General features: G+C 36.4%; 2 protein-coding genes across 10 annotated transcripts in view; one reads left to right on the top strand and one right to left on the bottom strand.

The window, feature by feature from the left end:
• The window catches only part of LOC137859045 (dipeptidyl peptidase 4-like), a 39,347-nt gene extending 18,650 nt beyond the window's left edge, over positions 1-20,697 (top strand). Inside the window, exons 13-26 of one of the 2 annotated variants that reach the window (XM_068687698.1) lie at positions 2,212-2,316; positions 2,420-2,487; positions 2,668-2,721; positions 3,189-3,313; positions 4,371-4,418; positions 4,920-5,018; positions 7,016-7,085; positions 9,568-9,762; positions 10,632-10,686; positions 12,072-12,171; positions 13,806-13,870; positions 18,959-19,031; positions 19,283-19,356; positions 20,217-20,697. In XM_068687698.1, coding sequence (XP_068543799.1) covers positions 2,212-2,316; positions 2,420-2,487; positions 2,668-2,721; positions 3,189-3,313; positions 4,371-4,418; positions 4,920-5,018; positions 7,016-7,085; positions 9,568-9,762; positions 10,632-10,686; positions 12,072-12,171; positions 13,806-13,870; positions 18,959-19,031; positions 19,283-19,356; positions 20,217-20,315 — 1,230 coding nt within the window. In that variant the 3' untranslated portion in view covers positions 20,316-20,697. The other variant, XM_068687699.1, reaches the window with a different exon arrangement.
• Positions 20,698-22,536: 1,839 nt separating this feature from the next.
• SLC4A10 (solute carrier family 4 member 10) overlaps positions 22,537-27,001 on the bottom strand; it is a 155,903-nt gene continuing 151,438 nt past the window's right edge. For 6 of the 8 annotated variants that reach the window (XM_068687692.1, XM_068687695.1, XM_068687694.1 and 3 more), the window contains one exon: positions 22,537-24,829. In XM_068687692.1, the coding sequence (XP_068543793.1) occupies positions 24,763-24,829 (67 nt within the window). In that variant the 3' untranslated portion in view covers positions 22,537-24,762. Of the gene's footprint in view, positions 24,830-25,810; positions 25,837-27,001 lie in introns of all 8 variants that reach the window. The other 2 variants (XR_011098126.1, XM_068687696.1) reach the window with 1 other exon arrangement.

The following is a 27,001-nucleotide window of genomic DNA, read 5'->3' as shown; positions in this document are numbered from 1 at the left end:
CCTTCAAATTGAATTGGAGGGGAGGTTTAGAGGACAAGAATCAATTTTAGTGTTTCAGGTTCTCCCTGGTTTGTTCAGGAACAAGCAGTTCCAGGTTCTCCGTGTGTTTGTTTTCATTTTTGTTATTCTTTTGTTTTGTTTGCTTGTACATTTATTTATATTTTTCCTCAACCCCAAATATCCATTGGAGAGAACTGGGGACAAGATGCATACAGCTGACCAGATTAAGACTTTCATACACTTCTGCCAAAGCAATTGCTACTGTCTGGATGATGTTTTCGAAGCTGCCTCTCAATCCTTTTGTACATGGTAGAGAGTAGGCACCTAATGAACTACACAGAAGATCTGGGGGAAGTGAAGCAGAGATGCAAAAGTTCAGACTTGGAGGGAGAAATGAGTTTTAGAGTTTTTGATGAGAACACAGAGTACACTTTCCACTCCCGCATTTTCCACACACTGATTATGCTTTAGTCACTAATTCACTTTTGAAGTCAAAAATGAAAGTTTAAAGAAATGCAAAGAGGGAGGCAACAGCAGGGATGAAATCATCCGCAGTATGAAGATGAGAGATCAACCCACCTGCTGTCAAATTTGATATGGAAAGGAAGGCCTTAGCGCTGACACATTTTGCTTCTCTGCAGCAAAGGCTTCACAATTAGACAATGTGATGATCAAGCTGCAGACTTTGTAAACAGTTGTGCAAAATGAGAGGGCAAAATGCGAGTCTGTGCCATTAAACTAGGTTGTTGGTTTTTTCTTTCTTTTAAAGAGACAGCCTACATCTTAGGAGCTGTTGGAAGGAAAAGATAATCTCACTGTATGGTTCTTGGATTTGAGAAGGGAGCGGAAAGTAGGGAGGATCGAAGAGTGGATAAGAAAGATATCTTTATGGCTTTACTATTCTTTCTACTTACAGATGATAAAATGACACTTGACTGATAAGGCATGTTTTAAAATATATAACATATATGTATGCATGTGTGTATATACACATGTATTTATATATGTTTCATATGTTTTATGTACAAATTTATGTATACATGCATGAAAATGTACTTCTCTCTTTCTTTATATAACAAGTATTATGTTTTTTTATAAAATAGAGATGAAATTTTACTTAATTTAAGAACACTCAGAACTTTCACAGCCTGTGTTACTGCAGTAAGGCTTCCAGTTCATGAGCTAAGTAAGAGCTTGCTAGTTGACTTGAAGGAAAGTCACCCTGTGAAAAAGCAAGACCGTGGTAGGAGAGAAACTAGCGAAGTATTTGTCAGGGTGTTTTGTGCAAAAATATTGCTAGGAAAGAAGGTGAAACTATCTGGAGAATGTCTGTGAGGGTGTCTCAAGTTTTGTTATTGCTTACAGAGTGACTGGAGGCAAGAGACTATCTTTCTGTTTCACTTTTCATTTCAAAAATGGGTATAACATCTCAGAGCGATTGTGATGACTCTGTTGGCTAATTAATGTTTAGATGTTTTGGACACATATCACAGAAATAGCTTTTATTTCACTTGACTCAGTTTCATTCCTGTTTTTCTCTTTACTATGTGGAGCATATCCAAAATACAGTCAGTAGAAAGAATTAATTCATTTTCATCCCTCCAAATTGATAATTGGATAGCTCCTTCATGAACATATCATTCCAGTTTGGCTCCTCTGGCGTTTTGTATTCACCTACTTCCTAGATCCTCTTGAAAAGCATCTTGTTGTCTTTGAAAAAGAGGGGAACTTTTTCATTGTCAAGCTTACAAAAAAAAAAAAAAACTTCAAAGTTCAGAGATGTGTTCACAAATGTGTGTTTTAAAATGGAAATTCAAAGAAAATGTGCTCGCAGTGTTTACATTGCTACAGGTCACAGCTTCATGTTGGACAGAATAAAGCAATGACTTTAACGGTAGAAGCGTGTATTGTTTCCTTCATTTTAGGAAACTAGGAACAGCTATAGTTCAAGAGAAGGAAGGGCATCCATCATTACCAGAGAATTAATACTTGGGAAATTCTGCCTCTAAGGTGCTAGGAAATATTTTAAGTGTTTTTTACTGTCAGGATATTAGCTGCAGGTTCTACCTACTAAGTCAGCAGGCAAAATATCTCAATGAAATATTGTTTTAAGTATTGAAACTTCTGTTTAGAGATATCAAAACCTAAATTTATCATTTTGGTTTTGGAGTTTTGTTGTTTGCTTTAATAGACATCTCTCTGGTGTTCAAGTTTCAGCCATCTGCCCCTTACTTTGCACCCGACAATACTACCTACTACAGAGTATTCAGCAATGCAGAAGGATACAAGCATATCCATTACATAAATGGCTCAGAGGTAAGTTAGAAGTTGTAGGACTGCCACTTCTGACTGGTGTTTCTGCTGGTGATCAAGGATCTTCATGTTCTAGTTTTTATCTTGCCTTTCTTTCCCTGTCCAGGCTCCACTACCTATTACTACAGGAAAATGGGAAGTGATCAGCATAGCAGCTGTAACCAATAACTTTTTGTAAGTATTGTAAGTAATATATGGGTTCTTATCAGGAGGTCTTGTAACAATGAAGTAGGAGGGAGAACAAGAAGGTGCTATTTAATTTAGTAAAAATCTGATCTAAACATGTGAGATAATCCTTTAAATATTGCAATGTGTTTTAAATACTTTACCAAAACCAATGTTTTGCTCTTCTAGGTACTACATTAGTAATGAAAATGGTGGGGCTCCAGGAGGAAGAAATCTTTATAAGTAAGAAATATGTTCTACAGTATGAGTAAAAACTTGTTAGTGAAAATTTTAAGAAAAAGTATTATGAAGTAAAAGATTGGGATGTTCACAGTCTAATGTGGGATTCTATATATGATATTTAATTAAAAGCAATATAGAAGTATGAACTGTAAAAAAAAAAAAAAGAAAAATGTAGTATTTTTCTGTAAATTTAGTTGATAAAGGAAAATTGTGAAAAGAAGCAACAATCCTTAAGCAACCTGCCCCTAAAGAAAACCTCTCATGCTTTTACTTTTGCTATGATAATTCCAGTATTAACTAAAAACAAAAAATTAAAGACTGCTCTATCTGTTATTTATGTCAATAAGGGCATTGCTTTTGAATTGTATCAAAGTTCATTGTCATCTTATTTAAAAACATATATTTTTGTTGAGCACAGTTTAAAAAGAAGTATTTTATCTCTGAAATGAAGCTCATCTACTTTGCAGAGTGCTCTTGGAAAGCAGTCCAAATCCTACTAAATGTGTTAGCTGTGATCTGAATCAAGAAAGATGCCAGTATTATTCTGTGTCCTTCAGCAATGATGCACAGTATTATCAGTTAAATTGTCATGGTGAGTACATCCAGAATTAATTGACATAAAAATGACTCGCTGTTTAGTTGGGTGGGGAAGTTCACTTTTTCAAGATCTTGATACACGCTGTGTAACAATTATGTGTGTTGATATTGTTGGATAGATGCATTGGCAGCAGAAAAACATACTCCCTCCTAGGCTTAAAAGCACCTTAATAACAATTACAAGGTTAAAAAATGATAGTCCGATCCATTAATAGACCTGAAAGGGGTGACAAAACATTCCTGTCCTTTGTGCAAGCCTGAATCTCCTCAGGAGCTGCCCTTATAATAGGTGCCATGTACAATGTTCTAAAAATGATAGTGAACTGCATCTACTACAGAGCATGTTGAATGAGCAAAACCAGCCTATCCTTCAGATTAAATTTCCTTTATCACAATTGTTTTGTGACAAAGGGAAGTAAAGCCTTACTTCAGGGCCAGATAATAGATGGAAATTTCTCTGCCAGTGAGGCATTTGCAGACTGAAAATTAGTGGTAATGCTCTGCAGGAAGATTTGCTTCTTTTTTTGCAGGCTGTTCCTATAGAGCACTGCACACAGTTGTGCAATCTGAGGGAATGTGCTGTGCATGGAGAGCTCTGCTGGTAGAAGCAAATGGGAGGAAATGTGAGGGCAAGGCAAGCAACAGGCTGGGTGAAGTTATCTGTGGGAACAAACTTAAGATAGGTAGTACTGTTCAAAGAATCCAGTGAGTATAAACATATGTTATGCATTGGGACTGCAGTCCCAGTGTGTTTGTACTAGGTAAAAGGGATAAATTAATCGGAGGTGGGCAAAAATAAGATCTTCCTTGAAATTTCCTCTTGAAAAATATGTATCTCGGTACCTCACTATCACACGGTTTGCCTGCAAAATTGTTTGGGTATTTTATGTGATGCTGTGGTTTGAGTTTGGGCCCCAATAACTGAAAATGCAGTCTCTGCAGATTGGATGGAAATGCATCCTGAGCCTTTGTGATTCCCCGACTTCCAATTACTTTGAGAGTTTTATTTTGAGACAGCGTGCAAACATTAAGGTTTTGTGTTTTGTTAACAGGTCCTGGCCTGCCCATGTCTACTCTGCACAGAAGCAGTGATGACCAAGGTGTGAGATTGTCTTAAATTATGATTTGTGTTAAACCAGGAACTTGCACTGAAAATTTATTTTGATTTTATTCTCATTGCTTAGTATAATAATTAAAACATCTCAGTTTTGTCTGAAATGAAATTTACCCTTTCTTTCTCTACTATTGTTTACCAAAAGGATAAACTATATAGCTCAGCATGCATTTATTTGTACATTATTTAACATTATTTTACATTGTGCTAGAAAACAGTAACTGGTGCATGTCTTATTTACTGCATAATTGTTCATTTTTTGTGAAACTGCAGTTAGATGGAAAATGCAGAAACTGATAAATTACTGAAGAAAAACTATACTGTAAACATTGAATTATGAGAAGAAAAACAAAAACTGCAGTAAACTGAGACTGCAAAGTAGGTTGCCGTCTTTTCAATTTGAATTTTAAAGTGGTTCATAATAAGAGAGTAATGTATTTGAAAATAAAATGTTTGTTCTTTGACTCTTACTAAGTCTGTTGTTTAGTCCTCAGGTACTTGGAAAATAACACTGAACTGGACAATTCACTGAAAGATATTCAGATGCCTTCAAAAAAAACTGATTCCATTACTGTAGGTGGATACAGTAAGTTCAAAAAACACACTTTACTTTTTTCTCCCCATTGCTCCAAGTGTTTCAAGCTCCTCTGCTAGAAAGCATGACTGAAAAGATGGGTGTAACAAATATTTTTGCAGTTACTCCGTACTTAAGACAAGACTTCTTTTTTTTTTTAAATCCCCAAACATCCTGATATAAAATATAAAAAAGAAAAAATCTTTTTTTTCCTTTTTTTTTTCCCATAGCATAGTATCTTGGAAATTTTCATGATGTGGCTTAGCTCCCCTTTCTTCAATGATAGTTACCTGAAAAATATTAGCCTTTACCACCAACTTTTTTTTTTTTTTTTTTTGGGAGGGGGGGGGGGAGGAGGGCACAAAGTTAATAAGCATGTTCAATTAAGTTACGTATTCAAGTGAGCCTTAATTTATGGGCACAAATATTTGTTTGGTTACAGCAGGTGGGGACAGTGGAGAAGAAATACAGTTATTATTGAAAAATGAACATGCAATGTAAGAGAAAGCTTACAAAACTATTTAGGCTACACTTCAAGATTACCTTTGACTTTCTGTTGGAGAATATTTTGATTGAATAGTCACATTGTTGAAAGCATGTTCATGCTTCAAGATTGCACCAACTTGTGAATAATGAAATGTTAGAAACTGAACCAGTAACACTTTGCTAATAGTGCTAATATTTGCATGTCTGGGTACAGATGCTTCCTTGGCATGCTCCTTGGCTGAGGAACATCAGATAGAATGGCAGTGGTAGGCCTGGTACCTGTCTTAACTGTTCTTGCTCCAGCCTTTGCTGCTAGCTTTTCTCTTCATGACAAACTTCTTCCTGATAAATTAATGTTCTTAATGAAATTATATTTTACAAACTGTATTGATTTCTCTCAATGATTGTGAACTGTTCTTTTTGATGCCTCCCTCCTTCCACTGTTATCTTATTTATTTAATAACTGTCTTTATCTTTGTGTTTTCTGTCTTTTATTTTAGTCACGTTTTTACTAGGGCTAAAGATGAAATCTTCCAGGCAAGATGGAGGTTTAAAGAGGAGGTTTCGTGCTGTCAGTTGTGTATTCATCTTTTTATTCTTCTTTGTTCTTACTACTTCATCTCTTCAGGGTAGAAGCTTTTGGGTAAGGGGAATCTATTTTTAATGTCACAAATAGTCCATTTATGTAGTCCTATTTCAAGTTCTGAGTCTGCTTGCAAATCCGTGTGTGTACTTATAAAATTAAAGATGACTCCCATGATTATAGAGTACACAGATGATGGAAAAGAAGTTAGGTGAAGACTTACCTTTTTTTTTTTCATCATTTTGATGCCTTGTATTTTCATATCAGGACGAATTCCTTTAATACTTGCACTCTAGCCATTAATGCAGTGCATCATCGTTATTTCATGCTTCCTTTTCAGTATCCATCATTTTAAGATCAATGAGCCAATCAATCAAGCAAAAAATGAGCAGATCAATCAAACCAATTGCAAAACTTACCTGGTGTGCATTTAGAATAATAAGCTAATTCACTGACACCTTTGGTAGAAAAAGTAACATGGATGGAATCAGAAAAATGTTGCCTGAGAAATAGATATTTGGGTATGTTTCTGTGATGGTTTGCAAACTATTGTGCAAACCTATCTGGAAGGTAGATAATATTTAGAATTTAGTGCTGGGAGAAAAATTAGAGTAGAGAAACGTTTGTGAGCTAGTGTTAGATTTCCCACTGCAGACATACTTAATTTTACATGTAAGTGTATAATGCTACAAGACAGCATGTTGATTTCCTAAATATTATATATATATATTTTTTTTTAAACATTCCAGTTATAGACTTTCTGCTAACTTTGCTGTAAAATATTACTGACTAGCTAGGAACCTTTCTTTATCTGTATATGTTAGGACAGTTCAGACAAAGCTATTTTTAATTGACTCAAATGTGTCCTTGTATAAATTACAATGCATGTTGAATTTTTTCACTGGAGAACTGACCAAAGTCACACACTCTTCATTTTCAGACTTCTGGTATCAAATGATACTGCCTCCCCATTTTGATTCATCAAAGAAGTACCCTCTGCTCCTTGAAGTGTGAGTATTCGAGATACATGGAAATTTCATGTTAATAATCACTTTCATGTACTTCAGATTCTCTTAGTAAGATAAGAAAACATGCCAATTACTTCTTGAAGGAATTTTAAGAGAATGAAAATGAGGTGCATCCCAGTTTGTGATAGATTCCCGTACCCTGAAATGATGTAATGTTTATCAAGTGCCTATTTTGCAGGTGGCAGTGAAGCAGGTATATTCTGTATCTTATTTAAAAGCCAGGATGTTAGTGTTAGCTTACCACCTTCTCTGCTCTTAGAGTTCCTTAGGAATAATCTTGAATGAAACTACATTCCAAAATTAAACCTTTAATAAGCTATTTATCTGAACGGTAAAGTCATAAGTATGGCATTGCATTTTCTCTGTGATGTTTGACAGTCGACTGTTGTTGACAAACTGCATCCTGTGGTCAAAATTGTATTTGTTGTTTTTTCTTAAATTTTAGACCTTAGAAGTCATAATTATAAGGTTTTAAGATTTAGCCCCTTCCTCGTCCAAGTATATCTGCTAACTGAAAACCAAACTAGATTTTTGTCTGTGATGAAAAGCAAAGATGTATTTTTATTTTTTCTTTCAAATATTGGGCACAGCCTTTCCTTTATCAACTCGAGTAATCTTGGCTTGTCTCACTTTCTCAAAATATTATGTGAAATCCTGGGAGAACCTATTAGTCAATAAGCAGTGTTGTGAAGTCTGGAGGAAGTGTGCTAAGCCCTTAACTTTAAAGTTATGTAGGTTTAATAAACAACGTAAGTGTACCTTCAGTGCCAGTCCTGTATGAGGTGAGTGATGATGTGCAAGCATGGATGCTCATCAGCAATTGCCCAAATGTTGAAGGGTGCAAACCTAAGAAGCTGCTTTGGCTTTGCTGCTTGTTTACTGTATGAGCAAGTTGTGCAGCAGCATTGTAAGGAAGAAGTGAGTAGCTCAGGAACCATTGTCTTTTGTCTGTGACTGCTTCTGGAGCACCCCCTCACTCTGCAAAATATCTGTTGTATCTGCCTTCTACATTTTGGTAAAGTGATTGTCTTGCAGCTTACCAAATTCAAGGAGTAAGAGAAGAAAGTGAGATAAGGCATGTCAGGTCAAGCCAGTAAATAAGCTAATACAAACTTTACCATGGCTTGCCTATCCCTGTGTTAAAACGATGAAAAAAAATTTCACAAAATCATTTTTTTGTCGAGAAAAGGAAAGCTGCTAAATCTGAATTTAAGATGTGAGAGTTATTTGCAGTTAGGTGAACAAATGACCAGACCATTATTCTACTCATTTTTTTTCTATTCTGAGAAGCAAACTAAAAGCATAAAACAAGATGTGTCAAACTGCAAACACGTGCTTTTTCACCCATTCTTCCTCAAGCATTTCTGTTCTTGGTGGTATGTTTTCTTCTAACTGGAAATTACTGAAAATTAGCAATTAATTACAACAGAAATGTTAACCTTTTCCTTTGTTTACCAAGAGATTATTCCTCAAAGAAAGCAGCTGTTAATTTTTAGATACATCTTTATTACAATGCTACCAAATTATATTATATAATTTTTGCCTATTTAACCTTTTAATGAGCAGTTAGTGCTCTTTGCTTGTTAAGATTTCTTTTGGTTTTGGTTCTGTTTTTATCAACTTACCCTTGCCTTTGTCAGGATCGCTTCTGCTTCATAGTGATCTTAAGAAATTCTTGCAGCAGTGAGAGGATCTGTACTGTGCAGAAACAAAGTTAGATATCGAGAATTCCTAATAGCTTTTCTTTGCTTTCAAAACTGGGAAAAATGGGTTGTAGAGCAATAAGAGCCGCTTGCTTGTTCATTTCTTACTCTGGTGGGCCTTCTATTGGACAGCAGCTAGAGAGTCCAACATTGCAAACATAATTTTACCATCCAGGTACTTAGTCTGATTTCATAGTGCTCAAGTGTTTCCAAGTACTTTATTTTAAAGTTAAAATTTAGATCTTTTATTCCTTTTTCACAATGTGTGTAAAAGTAGTTTGCTTAGACTGAAAGGAACACTTAATTTCACTGATGAAACAGTAAAAATGCAGAAGATAGATTCCTTTCGTTTTCCTTTAGGGAAAGCTGTTTGCTGACTTCAGACTTTAACCAGATAAATGAGTAAACAGAACAGAAATAGCTGAATATCATCACGTTGAAACTCAGATATGTCAACACACACAAGGAAGAATTTGGTTCAGATTTCTGATAAGCCATTTAAAGTCAAAATTAATAAAGTTTCTTATTACATTAAAAAGCAATAAAACAAAATTTAAATTTCAAAAAGCATATTGCTTTTAATGTCCAAGCAAGTATGCGTGTGGGGTCAGTTGGTGATGCTTTTCTTTTTTACTCAGTCTAGTTTAAAAGTTCGCCCTTCTTTGGTTGCTGAAAATTGTCAGGAATAACTGTGCTTCAAATGCTCCATGAGAGACTATGTGAAGACTAAATGCTTGAATTCTCTGGGACTTCTCATCCAGGTATGCAGGACCTTGTAGTCAGAAAGTTGATTATGTCTTCCGGATTAACTGGGCTACATATCTTGCAAGTACAGAGCAGATCATTGTAGCAACCTTCGATGGCAGAGGAAGTGGATACCAAGGGGATGAAATCATGCATGCAATAAACCGAAAACTGGGAACCTATGAAGTGGAAGATCAAATTTCAGCAGCCAGGTGAGTTACAGTGAAATGGTCAACAAGTGTTCCTTCTTTTCCATGCTTACTGTGCAGGGAAACAGGTGAATGTTTTGAATGGACTTCTTGAAATTACTGGCTAAAACATAAATAAATTCTACATTCATTTTTTTAGAATGTCATTTATGGGCCAACCATCATTTTATGCGTAAAAAGAAAGGAGTTTGAGGCTTTAATAACAAGTTTACCATATTGCTGTTTTTATAGAGGTGGTAACTGTCACATCATTAACTAAAGCACACTACGAATGAATGGGTAGCTAAAAGTTTTACTCCAAGCTTTTTACAAGTTTCTGTTGTGAGTGAGACTTGCATGTGCTATAGTTCTCAGCATTTATATTGTAGTTGATCTTCAGCACTTGATCCATGCTGTAGAACCTCACTGAACTTAATGGTGTCAGTATGACTCTTAATCATATAGAATTCAACTTCTGGGATTTGCCTTTGGGGATTTTAAAATGTTAATGAGTTTAAACAAATAGTGTTTCAGATTTTTTTTGTTCTTTTTTAAACCCTCACTTGGATTTATAGATGCTGATGTCCCTTACTGCTGCAATTTGAATGTAGCTTTTTTACTTAAAAAACAAACAAAAAAAAAAGTGGCGGGGAGAAGTATGTGTGTGGGGAGACAGCGACAACTGAGGGATGTAACCTAATTCCAGCAAATGATACAAATGTCAGTGGGTGCTTAAGTGTTTTTGCAGACCTTCCAGGTTTTACAGTCATTGTGAAGTGGGACATGCTTATTCATAGAGGTGAAAAGGGCCAACATGATGGAAAATAGGCACATCTGTATCATGGCAGAGACCTGCAATCCATTAAGCATTAAATTATTCTGTTTGCTTTTAGAAAATTTTCTGAAATGAGCTTTGTTGATAAGGACAGAATAGCTATTTGGGGTTGGGTAAGTACTCAAATTAGTTTGGCTGGCTTATTATTTAATTGTAACATTTTTTCTGGTGTCAAGGTGTGTTTGTTGCATGCTTTCTAAGTATGTGCAGGACTGCATGCAGGATTTTGAACTAAATTGCTGATGGTGGGCACCAGTGAATAAGTTCTTGGTGGCAAGATGATGCCAGTGATGCCTTTTCTTATGGGGATAAACACCACTTTGTTGTATGAAGTCAAGTGTGTAATGAACTGTAGCAGGAGGGATTTTTTTTCTGCGGAAATGGAGGACTTAATGCATTCCAATCTTACTCCTTATGAGTCTCAGGATGACTAGTTGAAGAGCAGTCCTCCTGGGGCTAGGTTGGGGGTTACGTATCCTGGGTATCAAACCTGTGGGCCAACAGAATTTCTTTTTCTTGAGTTTTCGGATTGTCAGCCTCTCACTAGGTACATTCATTTTGCCAGGTTAGATAACGTATTCATATGTGGGTTTTTAGTAAGTACATGTAATTACCCATACATGGATAATTAGTAAGTACATGTGTTAGCTTGCTGATCTCATTGAGAGGACCTGAGTATTGAAGTTGGAGCAAACATGCGGTTTTGAACTAAAGTTACCATTTGCCTGTAATCTATTTACAAGAGAAGAACGAGATCCAAAAATTACTCTTCTTTTTGAATGTGGGTGGTCACATTTTCTTAAATAACCTCTTCAAACTACAGTGAGGGCAGTCATTTGGGCAGTCGGTGACATTGTTTAGGTATCTTGCTGCCTGAATGCTCAAGTGTGTCAGATATTTACTCATCTGTGTATCAGGATAGACTGCAAGTGAATTTTCTGTGCATTCCAAGAAGTGTATTGCTGCACAGTTCCTCCCACAGACTCAGCAGAAGATCCTTCACTCCCCAGTCACAGTCTTGCTCTTGACGCTTTGGAGGAGAGTTAGCAAGTGAGCTGCCATAGGCCTACTCTGAGGGAGTTGTAAATTTTTGGGTGCCCTGGTGCAACTACTCATCAAGCGTGTTGTGGGCCTCTGCTCTGCTTCCACCCACTTCACCAGCATGGAGAGGGACACAGCGGTTCAGCAGTGTCTTGTTTCCTGTCTTTCGCTGCTGCCTACGGTGCTACCAAACACTGTCATTCCAAGCTGAGTCACAGTTCAGTGGCGTTTGCACCCCTTTTCCACAGCAAGCACTCATTCATCAGAGCCACAGCTGCCATGCGCTGTTTGATGCCTGTTTCCCCCACTGAGCAGGCTGGGTGAGATCTGACCCAAATTCAGAATGGAGTTCATTAATATGAAAAATGCTGAGCCTATAAATGTCTGGTGAACCGTTTAGCAGATGGGCCCCATCCTTTTCTTTCTGACTAAAATAACAGCAATGTTTTCTTCTCAGTCTTATGGGGGATATGTGACCTCCATGGTGCTTGGCTCTGGAAGCGGCGTGTTCAAGTGTGGAATAGCGGTTGCCCCTGTGTCACGTTGGCAATATTATGGTATGTGATGGCTTCCTTGTTACAAGGATTCCCATATGTCTTGCAGTGCACATGCTGCAAAGTGTTGATTCATAGTGCAGAACTTTGATTATCTACTAGATGCCATGTAAATGCCATTTGGTCTGTTTTTATGAACTCATGGGTATTGCATTTCAGAATCTTATTTCTTATTTTAAAATTGCATTTCAAATTTTATTTCTTATTTTAAAAAGTCAGATCCACAATTCCGTGTAATCTCTATGACCTTTAACGATGCAAAATTGTTATAATATTTGTAGTAATACCACAATGTGTCTGCAGTTGTATTCTAAAGCTGCTACGTGTTCTGAGGAGCTGAGACCAGTACTAAATGTCAGCAATCCATCAATAGTAGTCTTTGTGTATTTAAAATGCTACTTTTTAAAAAAGAACTGTGAGACCTAACATCAAATTTTAAGTCCTTAAACTTGTCTCTCAAAATGACAACAGAATTTGAATGTCCTCTGTATTTTTCTTTTTAGAGTATAAAATCCAGATTTTATAAATCTAGTCTTATGCATAGCTTGATGTGAGCTAAAACTGAACAAGTGGACTAGTCTATACATGCCTCAGGCTTATACTGTGTAAGGTTGTATATTGCATGAGGCTATAAAAACAGTTGTAGAGGACCTCCTCCCAGATTAAAAAAAAAATATGTAATTGACAATATAGTATGTGTTAATACAATGTGACTATATATTGATATTTTTCTTGCTTTGATGCATCCAAAAACTTTCAAAGGAAAGCTTTCCATGGCAAATCTATGCTAAATAAAGGTATAATTTATTCTGCATCTAGCACAGAGGCTGTATAAGACTGTATTGTGTGCTCTGGCTAAGTCAGCAGCTCAGAGCATACTGACGGATATTTCTAGTAGTCTATTGGGGATGTAGAGATGTTTTCAGTGTTTTAGACATGAATATTACAGAATGTCAGGGAATTTATTTATTTATTTATTTTAATTTTAAATAAAGATCAGTACCTTTAAAATACATTTTGAGTTGATTAGATAAAAGAAAGGGTTATGGAGGCATGTATATTCAACACCAAAAACCTGTAACAACACTGGTAAGAAATCCAATGGATATTAGAATATGGTGAAATAGTGTCGGTTTGTATGACTTAAAATAAAGCAGCAGATCTACAAATGTGATAGGATATCATGCTGAAAAATCTGTGGAAAATCAAATACTAAATTTTGACTATATATATATATATGATAGATACTAGCTGAGTCCCAATCTACTATATTTTCATTTCATAGATTTTAACTAGTAAAAATTTACATAAAATTTCTCAGCTTTATTTTTTTCAAATGCCAGTCATTTACTGAAAGATTTTCAGCTATTTTCTTAGGCTTACTGAAAGAATAACAATAAGGTAACATTGACACAAAGTACTTTATTAATATTCAGCATTCAGGTGACCATGGCAACAAGATTAAATATTCTGAATAATGATGGTTACCTACGTGGCTCATTGTGGAAAATCTGTTTTAAATCTTCTATCTCTTCTTAATTTCCAGTATGCGTTCTTTTTATGTGTAACAGACTGAAATTTCTGGTAGGCAGAAATACTGAAAAACTAAGTAGTATATTCTGTTTTTTTTATTACAGATTCAATATACACGGAGCGATACATGGGCCTTCCTATAGAAAGTGATAATCTGAAAAACTACAATGTAAGAAAGAAGTCACTTAATTTCATTTTTATGTGTTGTTTCTTTTCTAAGCCACTCTGTTGTTCTTTACACAATCTTGTTTCTTCCCCAGGGGAAGAATTAAGTGTTTCATCATTCCAGTGTTAATTGTTGCATTGTGCTTTTAGAGGCTCTAGTTTCATGCATTTGGATTCAAACAAGGCAGTTACCTCTTGCTGTATGCTGTGGCTTTTCAGTTGTTTTTTTTGTGTTGGTTTTTGTTGTAATTTTTGTCATGTTTTTGTTGTTTTGTTGTTTTGTTTTTTTTTTTAAGTTCAATTCCATTTGGCTACTTTACAGACTGTAAAACTAGCTGTAAAAACAGTTTTATTTTAATCACCAGGAAACAAATTTGCTTTAAAATTTAATATGATCATGGGAAAACTATGTTTTATTTAAAAAAAAAATGCACTGCATTTCTCTGAAATTTATTTTAAAAAACATCATAAATTGGAAAGTTCACATCATATCCATGTTGCAAACTTCAGTCAGGGAAAAAAAAATCTCTTAGGAATCCTTTACAGGTAGGCAAATCTGTCAGTACTCTGATCCCATACCCAAACTGCAGACCAGCTGGAAGCCAACATCATCATCAAAATACCTGTTGATTGTTTATGTTCATTAAAGAGGAGTAACATTGCTCCTCTGTGTACCATTGCAGTAGCTGCATTTTGTTGCCTAAAGGGCTTTTTGAAATTCCAGGAAGCTGAGAGTAGGGCAGAGCTGCCCAAGCCTTCTGTAAAGTGTTACATTTCAACCCAAGGTCGAAATACAGCAGCTCTTGGAGAACAGTAAGTGATCTGAGGAGTACTTTGTCATTGGGATTTTTCAGAGAGGTTTAGCCCTGGTGATGCTGGAACCAAACACGTATACTAAAGCAAAAGAGATGGGGGCGTTCTCTCGTTTTAGCTTGGTAAATAGGTTAGAAAACAGCTTAGGAATGATTGTGTCTTGGAGGGGGGGGCTTGAAATCAGTGTCATGGTTGGGGGGGAAGGCTGGAGGTTGTTGCGCTGACTTGAAAGTATGGTAAAACATTTAAGTATATGCATATATGCGATGAAATACGGACTGGAACGCCTGTTTTGCCATATTGCTACAGTGATCTAGTTTTATCAGTTGCTGTATGAGAAGCCCTGGTCAAAACTGAGGAAATCAGCTGTGATTGCTGGGAGACTTTGTACTATGTCTCTCTGAATCAACGAGCTGCTCAGACCCACTGGGGACTGACCAACAGCCTGCAGCAGCCCGCCTGCCTTTTTCCAAATGTGTTTCTTTAAGGCAGTGGGAACAGTAGGAGGTCTGTGAGGTAGCAGTGTAAATAGAAGTTACTGTCGTTGTGTAGAACGAACGTTAACGCTCTGGGTGCACAAAGTCATTCACCAGCTTCACGGCACAGATGGCAACAGAGGACTGTTTAATCCTTTCAAGCCAGGAGTCGGATTTTCTTGGCATAGGATTCATTGCTGGCAATGGCCACGTTGAAACTGCCAGTACCAAAGAGCTAAAGGTTTCAAATGTGTTACTCAGAGGACTAATTGGGGAGAATGGTGGTTAGATGGAGGAGGGGTAATTGCACAGATCAGATTGTCACACTTCACTGCTCCTTCTAGAGACAGGAAAATGCAATTTGAGGAAGTCTTCGTTCATTGCTAAAAGCCCCAAATAATGCATTACTTGGAATTTGCTTTTCCACTTAAACCTGGAAGGGTGGGTGGGTAGCTCGAGAGGTGGGTTTGTTGCTTTTCATAAAACAACAGTGGAAGAGTCATGGGATTTTGTTGTTACTGAAGATCATTACTGACTTCAAGCAAGGAATGTGCTGGGCTGTAGCCCCTTTCTTCAGTGCCCCAGACCCCTGGCCTGCCTCCTGGTCCCTTACCCACTGCTAAGGGTTATTTCCCGAAATGAATTTGTTTAGCAAGTTGATGCAAAATATGTACTGAAAAGCTCTCCTAGCTGAACCTGTTAAAGCATTTTTTGAACTGTTAACTTCATACTGTCAGGTTTGCATGCTGCATCATATATTGTCTATCCTACTGCATCCAGTGTAAACCTGACTTGAAAGGTTGCATAAAATCTGCACTGTGTGCCCTGGTTTAAAACAAATGGGACTGTGTACACATCTGCTTAGAGCAGATGTGTGCTGCTGGTGCCTTCCTAATGCACAGAGTATTGCTAATGACCATGATGTGATATCATCTCAAGAAATGATATCTAGTGGTGTTGAGAGGTACACCCTACCTTTGTGTTACTATGACATTAGGTAGGGTGCACATTGATAGATGAGAAGTCTGGCTTGTTAACAGTCTGAGGGATGGCTCGCGATCCTTTGAGGAGGCTAATTAGGTGTGATCAGTGCCTTCTAGGTGAGTTGTAGGGTATTAAAGTTAGAGCTTTGTAAAAGAAAGGAGCAAGCATGGGTGGAGCTTCCAATATAATTGTGAAAACATCAGTACAGAACCTAGGCTGAATGGGAGAAAAAAACTCTGCTTAGGAAGAACCGTCCCTGACGTAAAGGACTTGAGACTAAAACGGGCCAGACCTACAGAGGTCAGATGCAGTAGCCACGTTAAGCATACCAAAGAGACTGTTCAACTTGTGAGATTATTTTGCAGTTCACTCTGAATTTGATATGCTTTTGGCAAGTGTTTGAAACAGTCATAGATTTGGCAATCCTTTTCTAGCAGATTTGAAATGTTCAGTCCTTAAGAACTGCTGCATCATTAGGTTATGCAAAACAGGGTACAATTTTGTAAATATGCCATCTTGTACTGATTTGACATTTGTTCTATTATCTGAGAATATGCTAAAGGGAGAGAGACCTTCAGTTTCAGCCAAACCTTAACTTGTTTGTTGAGTGCTGATAAAATGTTGACTGCTGTGTGATCTTTAGAAAAGCCAGTTACACTCAGCAGGGCCTAATTCTCAGCACTTTTACACAGTCCCTTTTCAGAACCATTGTCATGACAGTGTAACTATGAAAAGGAAAAGGGTAAATTAAGTTGTACTTACATACAGTCCACTTGGGGTTTGTTTTTTAGCTGTTGTTTTGAGTTAACTGTGTCTAACTTCAGATTGCTCCCTACCCTACCGTCTTTATTTTTTATTTTTTTTTTGGAAGAAATACTATGTCCTTAAAGTGCATTTTAGGGAAGGGACTCTCTGTGTTGAGTATGGGTACAGCAAGTCGTAAATCATTTGAAAGTAATTAAAAAAAAAAAAGTATCTCTTTTATGTGCACCTTACTTCTAAAGTATTTTTGCTTGTTTAATGCTTGGAAGGGGAAAATAAGTGACATTTTCTTTAAAACTGCTTTTGGAAAGTCAGATTCCCAGAATTGTACCTCAAGTTGGCCTTCCAGTCAGAAGGTGTGCTGTCCCTTATGCCAGCGTTTATTTGCTGGAAGAGAGTTTATAAAGATCCATCATTTTGCACATGCGCACAAGGCAACTTGTTTCATTCAAAGGATACTGCATGTGTCATTTTCTTTTTTAATCACTGGGCTGATGTTTGTAAATCATTCTTTTGGTTGGCTGCTGTACCAGTGCTTCTTGCTGAAACAAAATCCCCTCTGCAGATTTTGGTGCTCTTACCTAGCAATTCCTACTGTATGATCCCAACATGTTTCAGTGGATGGTGTTATGCTTCCAATGTGCACGGCTTTCTATACATTATATGGGACTTCTGCTGAACTGCATCCTTCCTTTATCAAAAGATAGCAAATACAGTGTTATGGATTGGAGGTGTTTCGTTGCTGCTTTTTTTTTCTCCCGATGAACTTGTTTTTCAAATGTGGTTGAATAATCATCACAGAGAACAAATTTCATTTATGAAAGCTTGAAGTATGCTATTTTTGCAGAAGGGAAAAGGGATTTAATATTTATCTTTGCTTTAAAGATATTTTGCGTGTGTGCGGTTATATAAGAAAAGCAAAACATTTCTGTTTCTTGGTATATAATGTATTTGACATTTTTGTGTACTAAATACAAATTCATGCACAAGGATACAGCCTTTGTATGAGGAAAAAATTATGCATTCTTTTGTTTCTAATTTTTACTTGTTTTCTTTGTCATAGTAGCTTTTAAGTTGCAGTACTATAGAGAGAACCTCCACAGGGATTCAGGCATCTTCAGCAGAGAACCCATATAATAGTGCTAGTGGAAGGAAATTTCATCAGCGTATTGTACCATTATTTTGGGTAGTTTATCAATCCTCCACTATCTTACATTGTCCATTTTCTTTTTTCCACCCTCATGGCAAAACACTGTCCTGTTCCCTTTCCTTGTCCAAATGCAGTCTCTGAAGTCTTTACTTCCCTCATTCTTTAGCACCTGGTACACCTGCTTATAGTGCTCAGGCCCTCGTAAGTGTGTCACTTAAGTAAGTGTTTTGAATTTATTGAGTTAGTTGCTGATTATTTTTTCATTGCCATACTATCTTTTAATTCCTAAAATGCAGCTTGACTTCTATTTATAGATTTGGTCTAGTGTTTTGTGGTTTTTTTCTGTCAGGCATGTCTGTATCACACTTGGGGGAGAGTGTTCTTTAAAACTTCTCGGCCATATTTACTTGAGAATGAGGACATACAGGCTCTGTTGAATTTAGCTACAGGTAGTCTGTAGTATACATCTTTGTGGGGAAGATAATGGACGTAGTCTCTGTAATATCTTCTCCTCACTATCATAGGGTGCACTGTTGCCATGGCAACATTTTTTAACTTCTCTGCAGTATCACAGAAAACCTATGGCAAGTGGTGTGCTGCAGGCTAACAACGTGTTAGCAATGCATTAAATGTCTATCTCACTCACAAAACTCCTTCCCCTCTGGAATTGCCTGTTACTTTTCAGACATAACCCTTGGTAATAATTGCAGACCAGTGCAGAATGGTTTGTGTGAGCACAGTGCTGTTGGGTATGTGAACATGCTACTTTGTGGGAGGTGGGCAAGGGTTGTTGCTTTTATCTCAGGAACCCCAGACTGTGTCAACAGGAATCAGTCAGTTGGTAGCAAATCATCTTCTAACAAATAGCACCTTTTTTTTTTTCTTTTTTCCTTTTCTTTAATTTCAGAGTTCAACAGTAATGGCCAGAGCTGAAAAATTCAAGGAAGTTGAGTATCTCCTTATTCATGGAACAGCAGATGGTGAGTTGCAGTTAATTAGACATTTTAGTATTACAGACAGGTTTGCAATTCTACTACTGACAAAACAAAAGCATGAAGGGGCAAGGCTGTTACATTTACGTCAATAAAATAATACAGCTTTCTGCAACTAATTTGTGTTTCAGGCAGCAGTGCTGGGGAGTCTTCTGTGTTCGTTGTTTTGTTTTTTCCCCCATAGTAGTACAGAATCAAAATTTTGTTTACCTTTTTCCTTTTTTTCCTTCCTTTTTCAGATAATGTTCACTTTCAGCAAGCAGCACAGATAGCCAAAGCTCTTGTGGAAGCTGAAGTGGATTTTCAGGCAATGGTATGTCTGTGTTTTGTTTATCATATTACAAATGAACTTATATTACAAGAATGGTGCCATCAGCTGCTTGTAGTTACATACAAAATCAATTGCCATCTTAAATGAAAGCTTACATACTTGCATTTCACCTTCAGTAATTTAAATCTTAACATAACTTTCCATGTATCTACTGCATAAGAGAAAAAAAATGAAGCAGCTGCTTCTCATATTTGATCCTGTTTACCTAATCTTTCATTTTGTTAATTTTTCTGTGTTCTCAGTCAGGCTAGTCCCAATCTTAGAGACTATTCAGCCAACTGTGGGTGTACTCTATCTTACTATATAAGAAAATGGTAACTTCAGCTAAGTCCATTTCTTTACCCAACATATCCTGTCCATCATTTTCAGTGTTTCTCTACTAAACTTGTAAGACCGCATAGTTGCGCCAGCATACTGTGCATGGGAACTCCCACAATAAGGTGTTGGTGCTTCCTTTACTACTTTTTCCCAGACTTTGGGAACAATAGATAAAGTACAGAATGAAGGCAGGTGCACCAATGTATATGAGCTGTCCTTGAAGGGCTGAGGTGGTGAGAGTGGACAACCCTCTGAACTGAGGTTGTATATCTAGCCTCCATATGGACAAGTAATGTATATATTTTGTACTTAGCATGACTAGCTGGTGTATCCCACAAAAATCAGGAACAGAAATCACAGTGGCTTCCTACCCCTTTGCCTCAATGCTGAATTTGGCCTCTCAACAGCTGGCTGAATATTTTTTTGGTTTGTTTGTTTTTGTTTTAATGATGTCTATGACATTTGATTTGTATGATTTGGGTGTAGCAAGAGGTAACATTCTCTATGTATTTTCTTTCCTGCAGTGGTATACCGACAAAGACCATTCCATCACCGGTCAAGCACATAAGCATATTTATACTCACATGAGCCATTTCATAAAGCAATGTTTCTCACTGCCCTAGCACAGGAATGGCACCAGCATTTTGGTGGTTAGTCGTGGGTTTTCTCCATAAAACTCTGTAGTTAATGGACAATGAGCCAGTATAAACTTTGGGATACCTGAATATATGATGAAGTGCTAATTTTTATAAAGATTTCTGTTGCTAAGCTACTATTACTGATTGCATTTAATCAGGTCATTAACATCACCAGGATGTAAGTAAGTTGTAGACTTCCAGCAAGCATGGTACTTTCTTGAATCAGTACTTTTTGTTTTGTTATTTGTCTAAAACTGAAAACCAAAAAAAACAGTTTCTATGTGGTATAATGAATAGTGAAAATAACATCAAATAGGAATTGAAATGATCATCACTTGAGGAATAAAAACAATGTTTTCCAAAATAAGAGCCCTGTGATTATTTCTGTGAAAACACAGATAAAACTTTGAACAGGTTTTGCAGAAATTACCTTAATGTATGATCAATGATTACTTTAGAAATAGTACCATGAATGCTGCAATGTTAGTATTTTCTATGCAGACGGAAACACTTTGTTAACTGCAGTTCCTTAAGTTAGTATTTTCTCTGCAAACTCTTAGATTACAGCTGAAAAAATCTTGCAAGGAATGTTTGTAACCAGCTTTCACTAAAGATTTTAAATGAAACCAGCAGCACTGAATTTCTTTCTGCTCTGGTAAACTGTTATCTGGGAACTCTAGCAGCTCACTGTTGTTTCTTTTTTAGGAGAGAAACTGCTTTTTCTTTTTTTTTTTTTTTTTTTCTTTTTAATTTCCTATTTACCAATGAGTAGGCTAGCATAAAGCACTACTGCATGACCTGTCAGTTAAAGTGAGGAGTAGACTGTAGGTCTCACATGAACATGCTGTTTAGCAAACCTGCTCTTCTTTGCAGCTTACCCGTAAACTTCTGCTTTACCTTCAGCACTCCAGGTAGGCTTCACCATCTGAAAATAAGACTCATATTTTCTTAATTTCACATAAATCATATAACTAGGTTGCATCTGTTCTACAAAATGTGCTGCTTTAAAATAATAAGTCATTAAGTTACAAAAGGATGTATATTCTATGGCATTGAAAATGCTACTTAAGAAATAACTCCTAGAATGTTACAAAAATACATTAACTCTAAGACTTACAGTGAAATTTCTGTTTTTGCTTCATGGTATCATGATATTAGATATGATTAGCATGTGATTGCATGTATGTATGTATCATGATGTAAATGATGTGACTGTAAAAGTAGTCATACAGGGAGATAAAGAATGGGGAGGCCTGAATTTCTTTGGTCTGGTACATCTTCCCCAGCTCCAAGAATAATGCAGACAATAAGATAATAGAGCTACCTCAGGGAACTGACAAATAGCACTTCAACTTAAAAATGCATGAGCACAGGTAAAATACCTAAAACTTAAGCCCCAGAAGAAAGCCAGCTAGCTTCATTAATATACAAAGCTCTGTTCTGAGTCAACTGGTTGTGGCCAAAGTACTATCACATGCTAGAGTTAGGCACCTATATGCTAGTTAACACTTTTTAAAATATTAAGAGGCAGCAGAAGCCTGAAGCATGAGTTAAAGTTTTCTGTCTGGGAGGCTTCCATTCTTTGGTTCAGAACTTAGTGAAGCTCAAAGGTGTTTTAATAAGACAGAGTTAATAATTTAAGTATTTGGGGATTGGCAAAAGTAGTAGGCTTTAAGGCCTACAGGTACAGGATTTTTTCAGGAGCAGAAATCTGGGGCTCTAAGAATAGCAGGAGCTCCCACCATAGGCAGTAGCTGAACAAATGATCAACCATTAGACAATTTAAGTACTATTGCTTTGAGGAATTTTAAGCCGTATGAACTTACCTCATGAGCTGTTAAAGGACCCAACTACTGCTGCCTGCTCCACATCATCTCTCCCATGAGCTAGTTGAAACAACTCATGACCAGTAAATCAGAATCTAATTCCCACTCTCTTCCTGGAACAGGTCAGTTATATGCAATCCCTGATGGCACACTTACTCTGTTTGTTAGAGGCACACCATCTACACCACCACCAACTACACACAGCTAGCCAATGCTAGTTATAGTGCATGTTTCAATAAGATCCCACTTGGAAATGAAGTAGGACTGAGTTATATAATTCAGATATTTGTGAGGCATATTCAAGCATCAGGTAGCCATTTAAAATACTGTACAACGTTGCATACTTGCATATTTTGCAGTGTGAAAATAAAAATTGAAAATTAGTTAGGATAAATATTTATTTTCACGTAACATTTCTTAATTGTGAAAAACACAATAGTCTATTCACATGTACACATAAACTTCTGTAATAAATTACATCCAAGAAATGAGTAATTTTGACCAGGAATATGAAATTAGAAGTAAATATAGCACTACATTTATATTGTGTGATTCAGAATGTTGAGATTAACATTGGAATAGCATTTAAATTCACACAAGAATAGAGTGACTGTTTAAAAAAAACACCCTGGAATACTGAACAGAAATACAGAATGCCATTGAATACAGTGATTTCTTAATATTCTAAGAGTTGGTCTAGTGAAACTAATACATCTTGATTGTATACATTATCTGCATCAAAGCCAGCAACATATTAAAACACCACCAGGCTGCTTTCGGGATGAACCAGTATTGAACTTCTATACTAACCTTAAAACAATTGGAATATTATAATTTATCATCAAGTACACAAAAACAAAGCATTTAACCTTAATGCGTTGGCATTTTTTCCTAAATTTATAAATACAAACATTTAATTAAATGTAAATCCTTCCTTATGTCCGTTACATGTCTTTCCCCCACCCCCATAGAAATGGTCTTTAATGGGCTTTGATAATGTCAAGTAAAATTTAGAACAGTGACCCTACTGGCTTGCAGCAAAACACAGTTATCATTTATGGCTGAAGTAGTAAAACATACATACGCACTCACACACACACACAAAAACATCAGAAGGAATACTTTAAATGTGCTGGAGATGAAAAGTAAGTCACATGAGGACTATGGAAAGATTAGCTATTTTGAAAGCTAGGGATGTTAAAGCCCTGTAGCTGAGTTCTTAGAAAGATTATGAGACTGCAGATGCTCATTCTTAGGATTCAAAGCAATAGTGACAGCCTTCATTTAATCATTTAAAAATTTATCTTAAAAAAATTTAAAAATTAGTAAGTTTCAAATAATCCATAAAACTTTTGCTCCACATTTCTATTAATTCAATACCTAATCTCATAGTCCTTGTTTTACAGAAAAGAACAGCTTGAAGGATCAGGCAATAACAAAACTGTTAATGACAAATGTCTTTGCAGTAGCTTTAAAGCCACATTTTACTTAGCAATGTTGTTTCTAATCTTTTAATCAATATGTACTTTATAGAATAGTGAAAAGAGCTGTAACAAAACCAATAGCAGGATACCCATTTTAAGTATTATACACAAACTCTGAAATTAACAGGTTTACAGTTGTTAATAGAACAATATAAATATGCACTTTATGTGGCTGTATGTTAGGCAATAAAGAAGAAAACCATTGGGCAGGTGTTACAATTGCATGGGCGGTATAGTTTGTATCTACAAAATTTTCCCTATTATAAAATAATGGATTCAGTAATGACATAACGGAGTTGTTTGGCCTACCACAGCAACATTCGTACAATACAAGATACTGTAATCACAGGTTGCATTTTAACAAATACTGTACCAATGTTTCACATCAAAGGATGTGGTGGTGTTTTTCAACCAAAGTGAGAGAATGTTTATAATAGATACTTTAATATATATATTATTTATATATATATGACTATGTTCCAGTTACATACAAATTTCAATATTAAATACACTGTATTAAATCAAGGAAAACTGCACAAATACAGAATCTGACCCTGCAATCTCCATTGCAAGAGTGATCCATGACTTCAAAATGACAATTTGAGGAGGAAAGGATTATCCTTAGTAGTTTGTTCATGAGTCAGATCAGTTCTCACTTAAAAAAAAAAATTCTTAAATCTTAACTAGTCAACTTGGGTCTCCTAAAGTCATTTCCTCCAATTAAGTGATTTTAAAAAAAAGAAATCTAACAAGTGTTTCAAGTTCATCTTGAATGAAGATTAAGTATTCTCACACAGGAAAAGTAGCAAAATACAGTACAAATCTATTAAGAAGAAAGTTGAATTTGAAAGAAACTTTGCTTGTTAAATGTATGATATGAATACTGATAAATGGCCAACACTAGCAAAGGAAATCAAGATTTTTTGCATTGGCTACTGCAGACTTTTGCACAAATACTAGACAATGTAGACATTTAGACAAAGGGTAATGAGATAAATATTGCACTACATTACCTGTGCTAGTTTGAGATGAAAGACAAAAGTTACAAGATCAAATCAGTTATACTTAGTGGTTGTGGCACTCCTTTCATTCATTCGTAAAAAAAATTAACTGAAGAACAAGTCATAGACAAGTCTCCCGGTCAACACCTTTCCCTGAGTCAGCTTTCTTCTCTTTTCTGATTTCAGCACTAGAAAAAGGGAAAAGAAAAAAAAAAAGGTTGCAACAGCAGTATCATACAGATTAATGATCTACCTGAAAACCGATACTGCACTGGTATTTTGGTTAATTTTTCATGCGGCATAGCACAAACTGGGAAGCAAGTGAAAGTTGCTGTGTTGAATGGTGCAGAAGACATCAGCCAGCATTTTAGTGATGAGATAGATAGAGAATTTAAGACGTACGGACAGACAAGTCAGCCCAGCATGCAAGCAAAGATAGACACTTCTTTGTTTTTGGCAAATACAACTGTTAATTAAGTAATGGTAACATACAGTTCCCAGACAATACCAGCATTTTCTTAATGGCACAAACAAGAGGTTACAGTAAGTATTACTTTTTTTTAAACATGTATTACATTGCTCAACATACATTTTTGAAGGAATGTTTTAGGACTAAAGAAGGGCAAGCCAATTTATAACTGTAATATTTGGCTTTCACCTTTCACTGGAGAGAGCAGGCAATGGCAGTAGCAGAGGGGCAGGGGGGGTGACAATACTCCCCCCTTGGAGCTCAGCTTAGTGTATACTTGCTCACGTATACATATAAGGAATAACGCATTTGGTGGGTTTCCTTTGTTGTTGTTGTTTTGTTTGTTTTTTAAATAAGCCTGAAAGTTAGATCCCATAAAAGCCATATTACCAGGAACTCTGAAGCAGAGTTCAAATTTAGATTCTGCTTTTTTTCCAATTAAAACAATGTTGATTTGCCTACAGAAAACAATACATGTGCAAAGCAGATTTATTTATATATTTTTGTGAAGAGGGTCCTAATTTACAACAATGTAAATAAATAATTTTTTTTTAAAGTCCTGTTGTTGCAATGAGTCTTAATCACACTACAAAAATGCAAAGAGGCTTCCACAACACAGGCAAATCAAGCCTTCAACAAAGAGTGGCAGGGTATCTAAACATGTTTCTGAGAACAAACCTGTACCAAGCACATAACCTACCAGGTTTCATGGGAATAATTCTTTAACTAGAATGAATAAGAAATAGGCTGAGTTACACAAGGCTAAAAGAAAGCATGATCAATTCTCAAATTCTTAAGGTGATTCATGAACAATTTTACAATCATCCGACATTTTTCTTCACATAAAAATTGCTTTAAGGATACAATTCAGTTCAGCCAAAGCTTGCTTCTATGCCTATGGCAGCTTCCAGAGGTGTTAATGGAAATAGCTAAAGAATACCAACTTCTGCCACTTCAACTGCCAAATCTGTCACCTTCTGTAGAACAGTGATAGGATTGGGTGTGCTACACTTCCTGCACACAAAGGGTATGCAAACAAATTCCTAGGGGGTGAATTTAAATTGCAGCAGTACAGCCAGCAGAAAGTACCTTTGCTTAGTAAAGCAAACACTAAGCATGCGTAGTGTGTCTTAAAGTCTGTATTATTGCAAGGTTTTATGTGTACTGATACCAGGAAAGTCTCCTTCTATTTAAGCTTTGCATCTCCTGCAGATGGGAGCTTTAATTAATGCCTAGAGTAATTTGGAAAATAAAAAGAAAAGGACAAGTCCAATTTTTTACTACTAAAATTCATACCTGGTGGAGCTGCAAAGGTATTTAAGCACTCTTCCTCCCTGCCCACTAAGTACTCTAACAAGCATGAAAAAGAAGGTTTGGGATATGAGACTTGCTTGGTAGCTTCAGGCAGAAAAGAGAATTCGTGCCAGCTACAACATAATAGCTTTTCCTCCAATATTTTAAAAGGGCAGCTAGGACCATTGTTTATATATGACCAGATTTTCTCCGTGTGTTTTGAAACTATCTGAAGGGCCTAATATTATAGACAAAGACAGGACTATTTAATTACATATTACCAAAGAAGGGTATGTTTCAGCCTTGGTGATCAATTCTATCAAGACAAGGCCATACCCAAAAGCAGACTTTTAGCTCCCTAAGACACTTTGATATTGAAAAACTGAGGTATTAAGGGAGATTTCATGTGCCTGTATTGTTAGGTAACAGCTAAGTAAGTAAATCTCATGCAAGTCCACCCTTCAGAGACTTAATACTGTTATGAATCTGTGATGTAAAAATTACCACATACCACTTTGTCTCTCCCCCCTACTTCAAAGAGCCAGGGGTGGGGCTTATGACAGATACTCACATCATACTGAGAAGTTGTTTGTATAAC

Source organism: Anas acuta, chromosome 6, assembly GCF_963932015.1.
Source record: "Anas acuta chromosome 6, bAnaAcu1.1, whole genome shotgun sequence".
Taxonomy (NCBI): Eukaryota; Metazoa; Chordata; class Aves; order Anseriformes; family Anatidae; genus Anas; species Anas acuta.
This window is presented reverse-complemented; position numbering and strand designations above follow the sequence as displayed.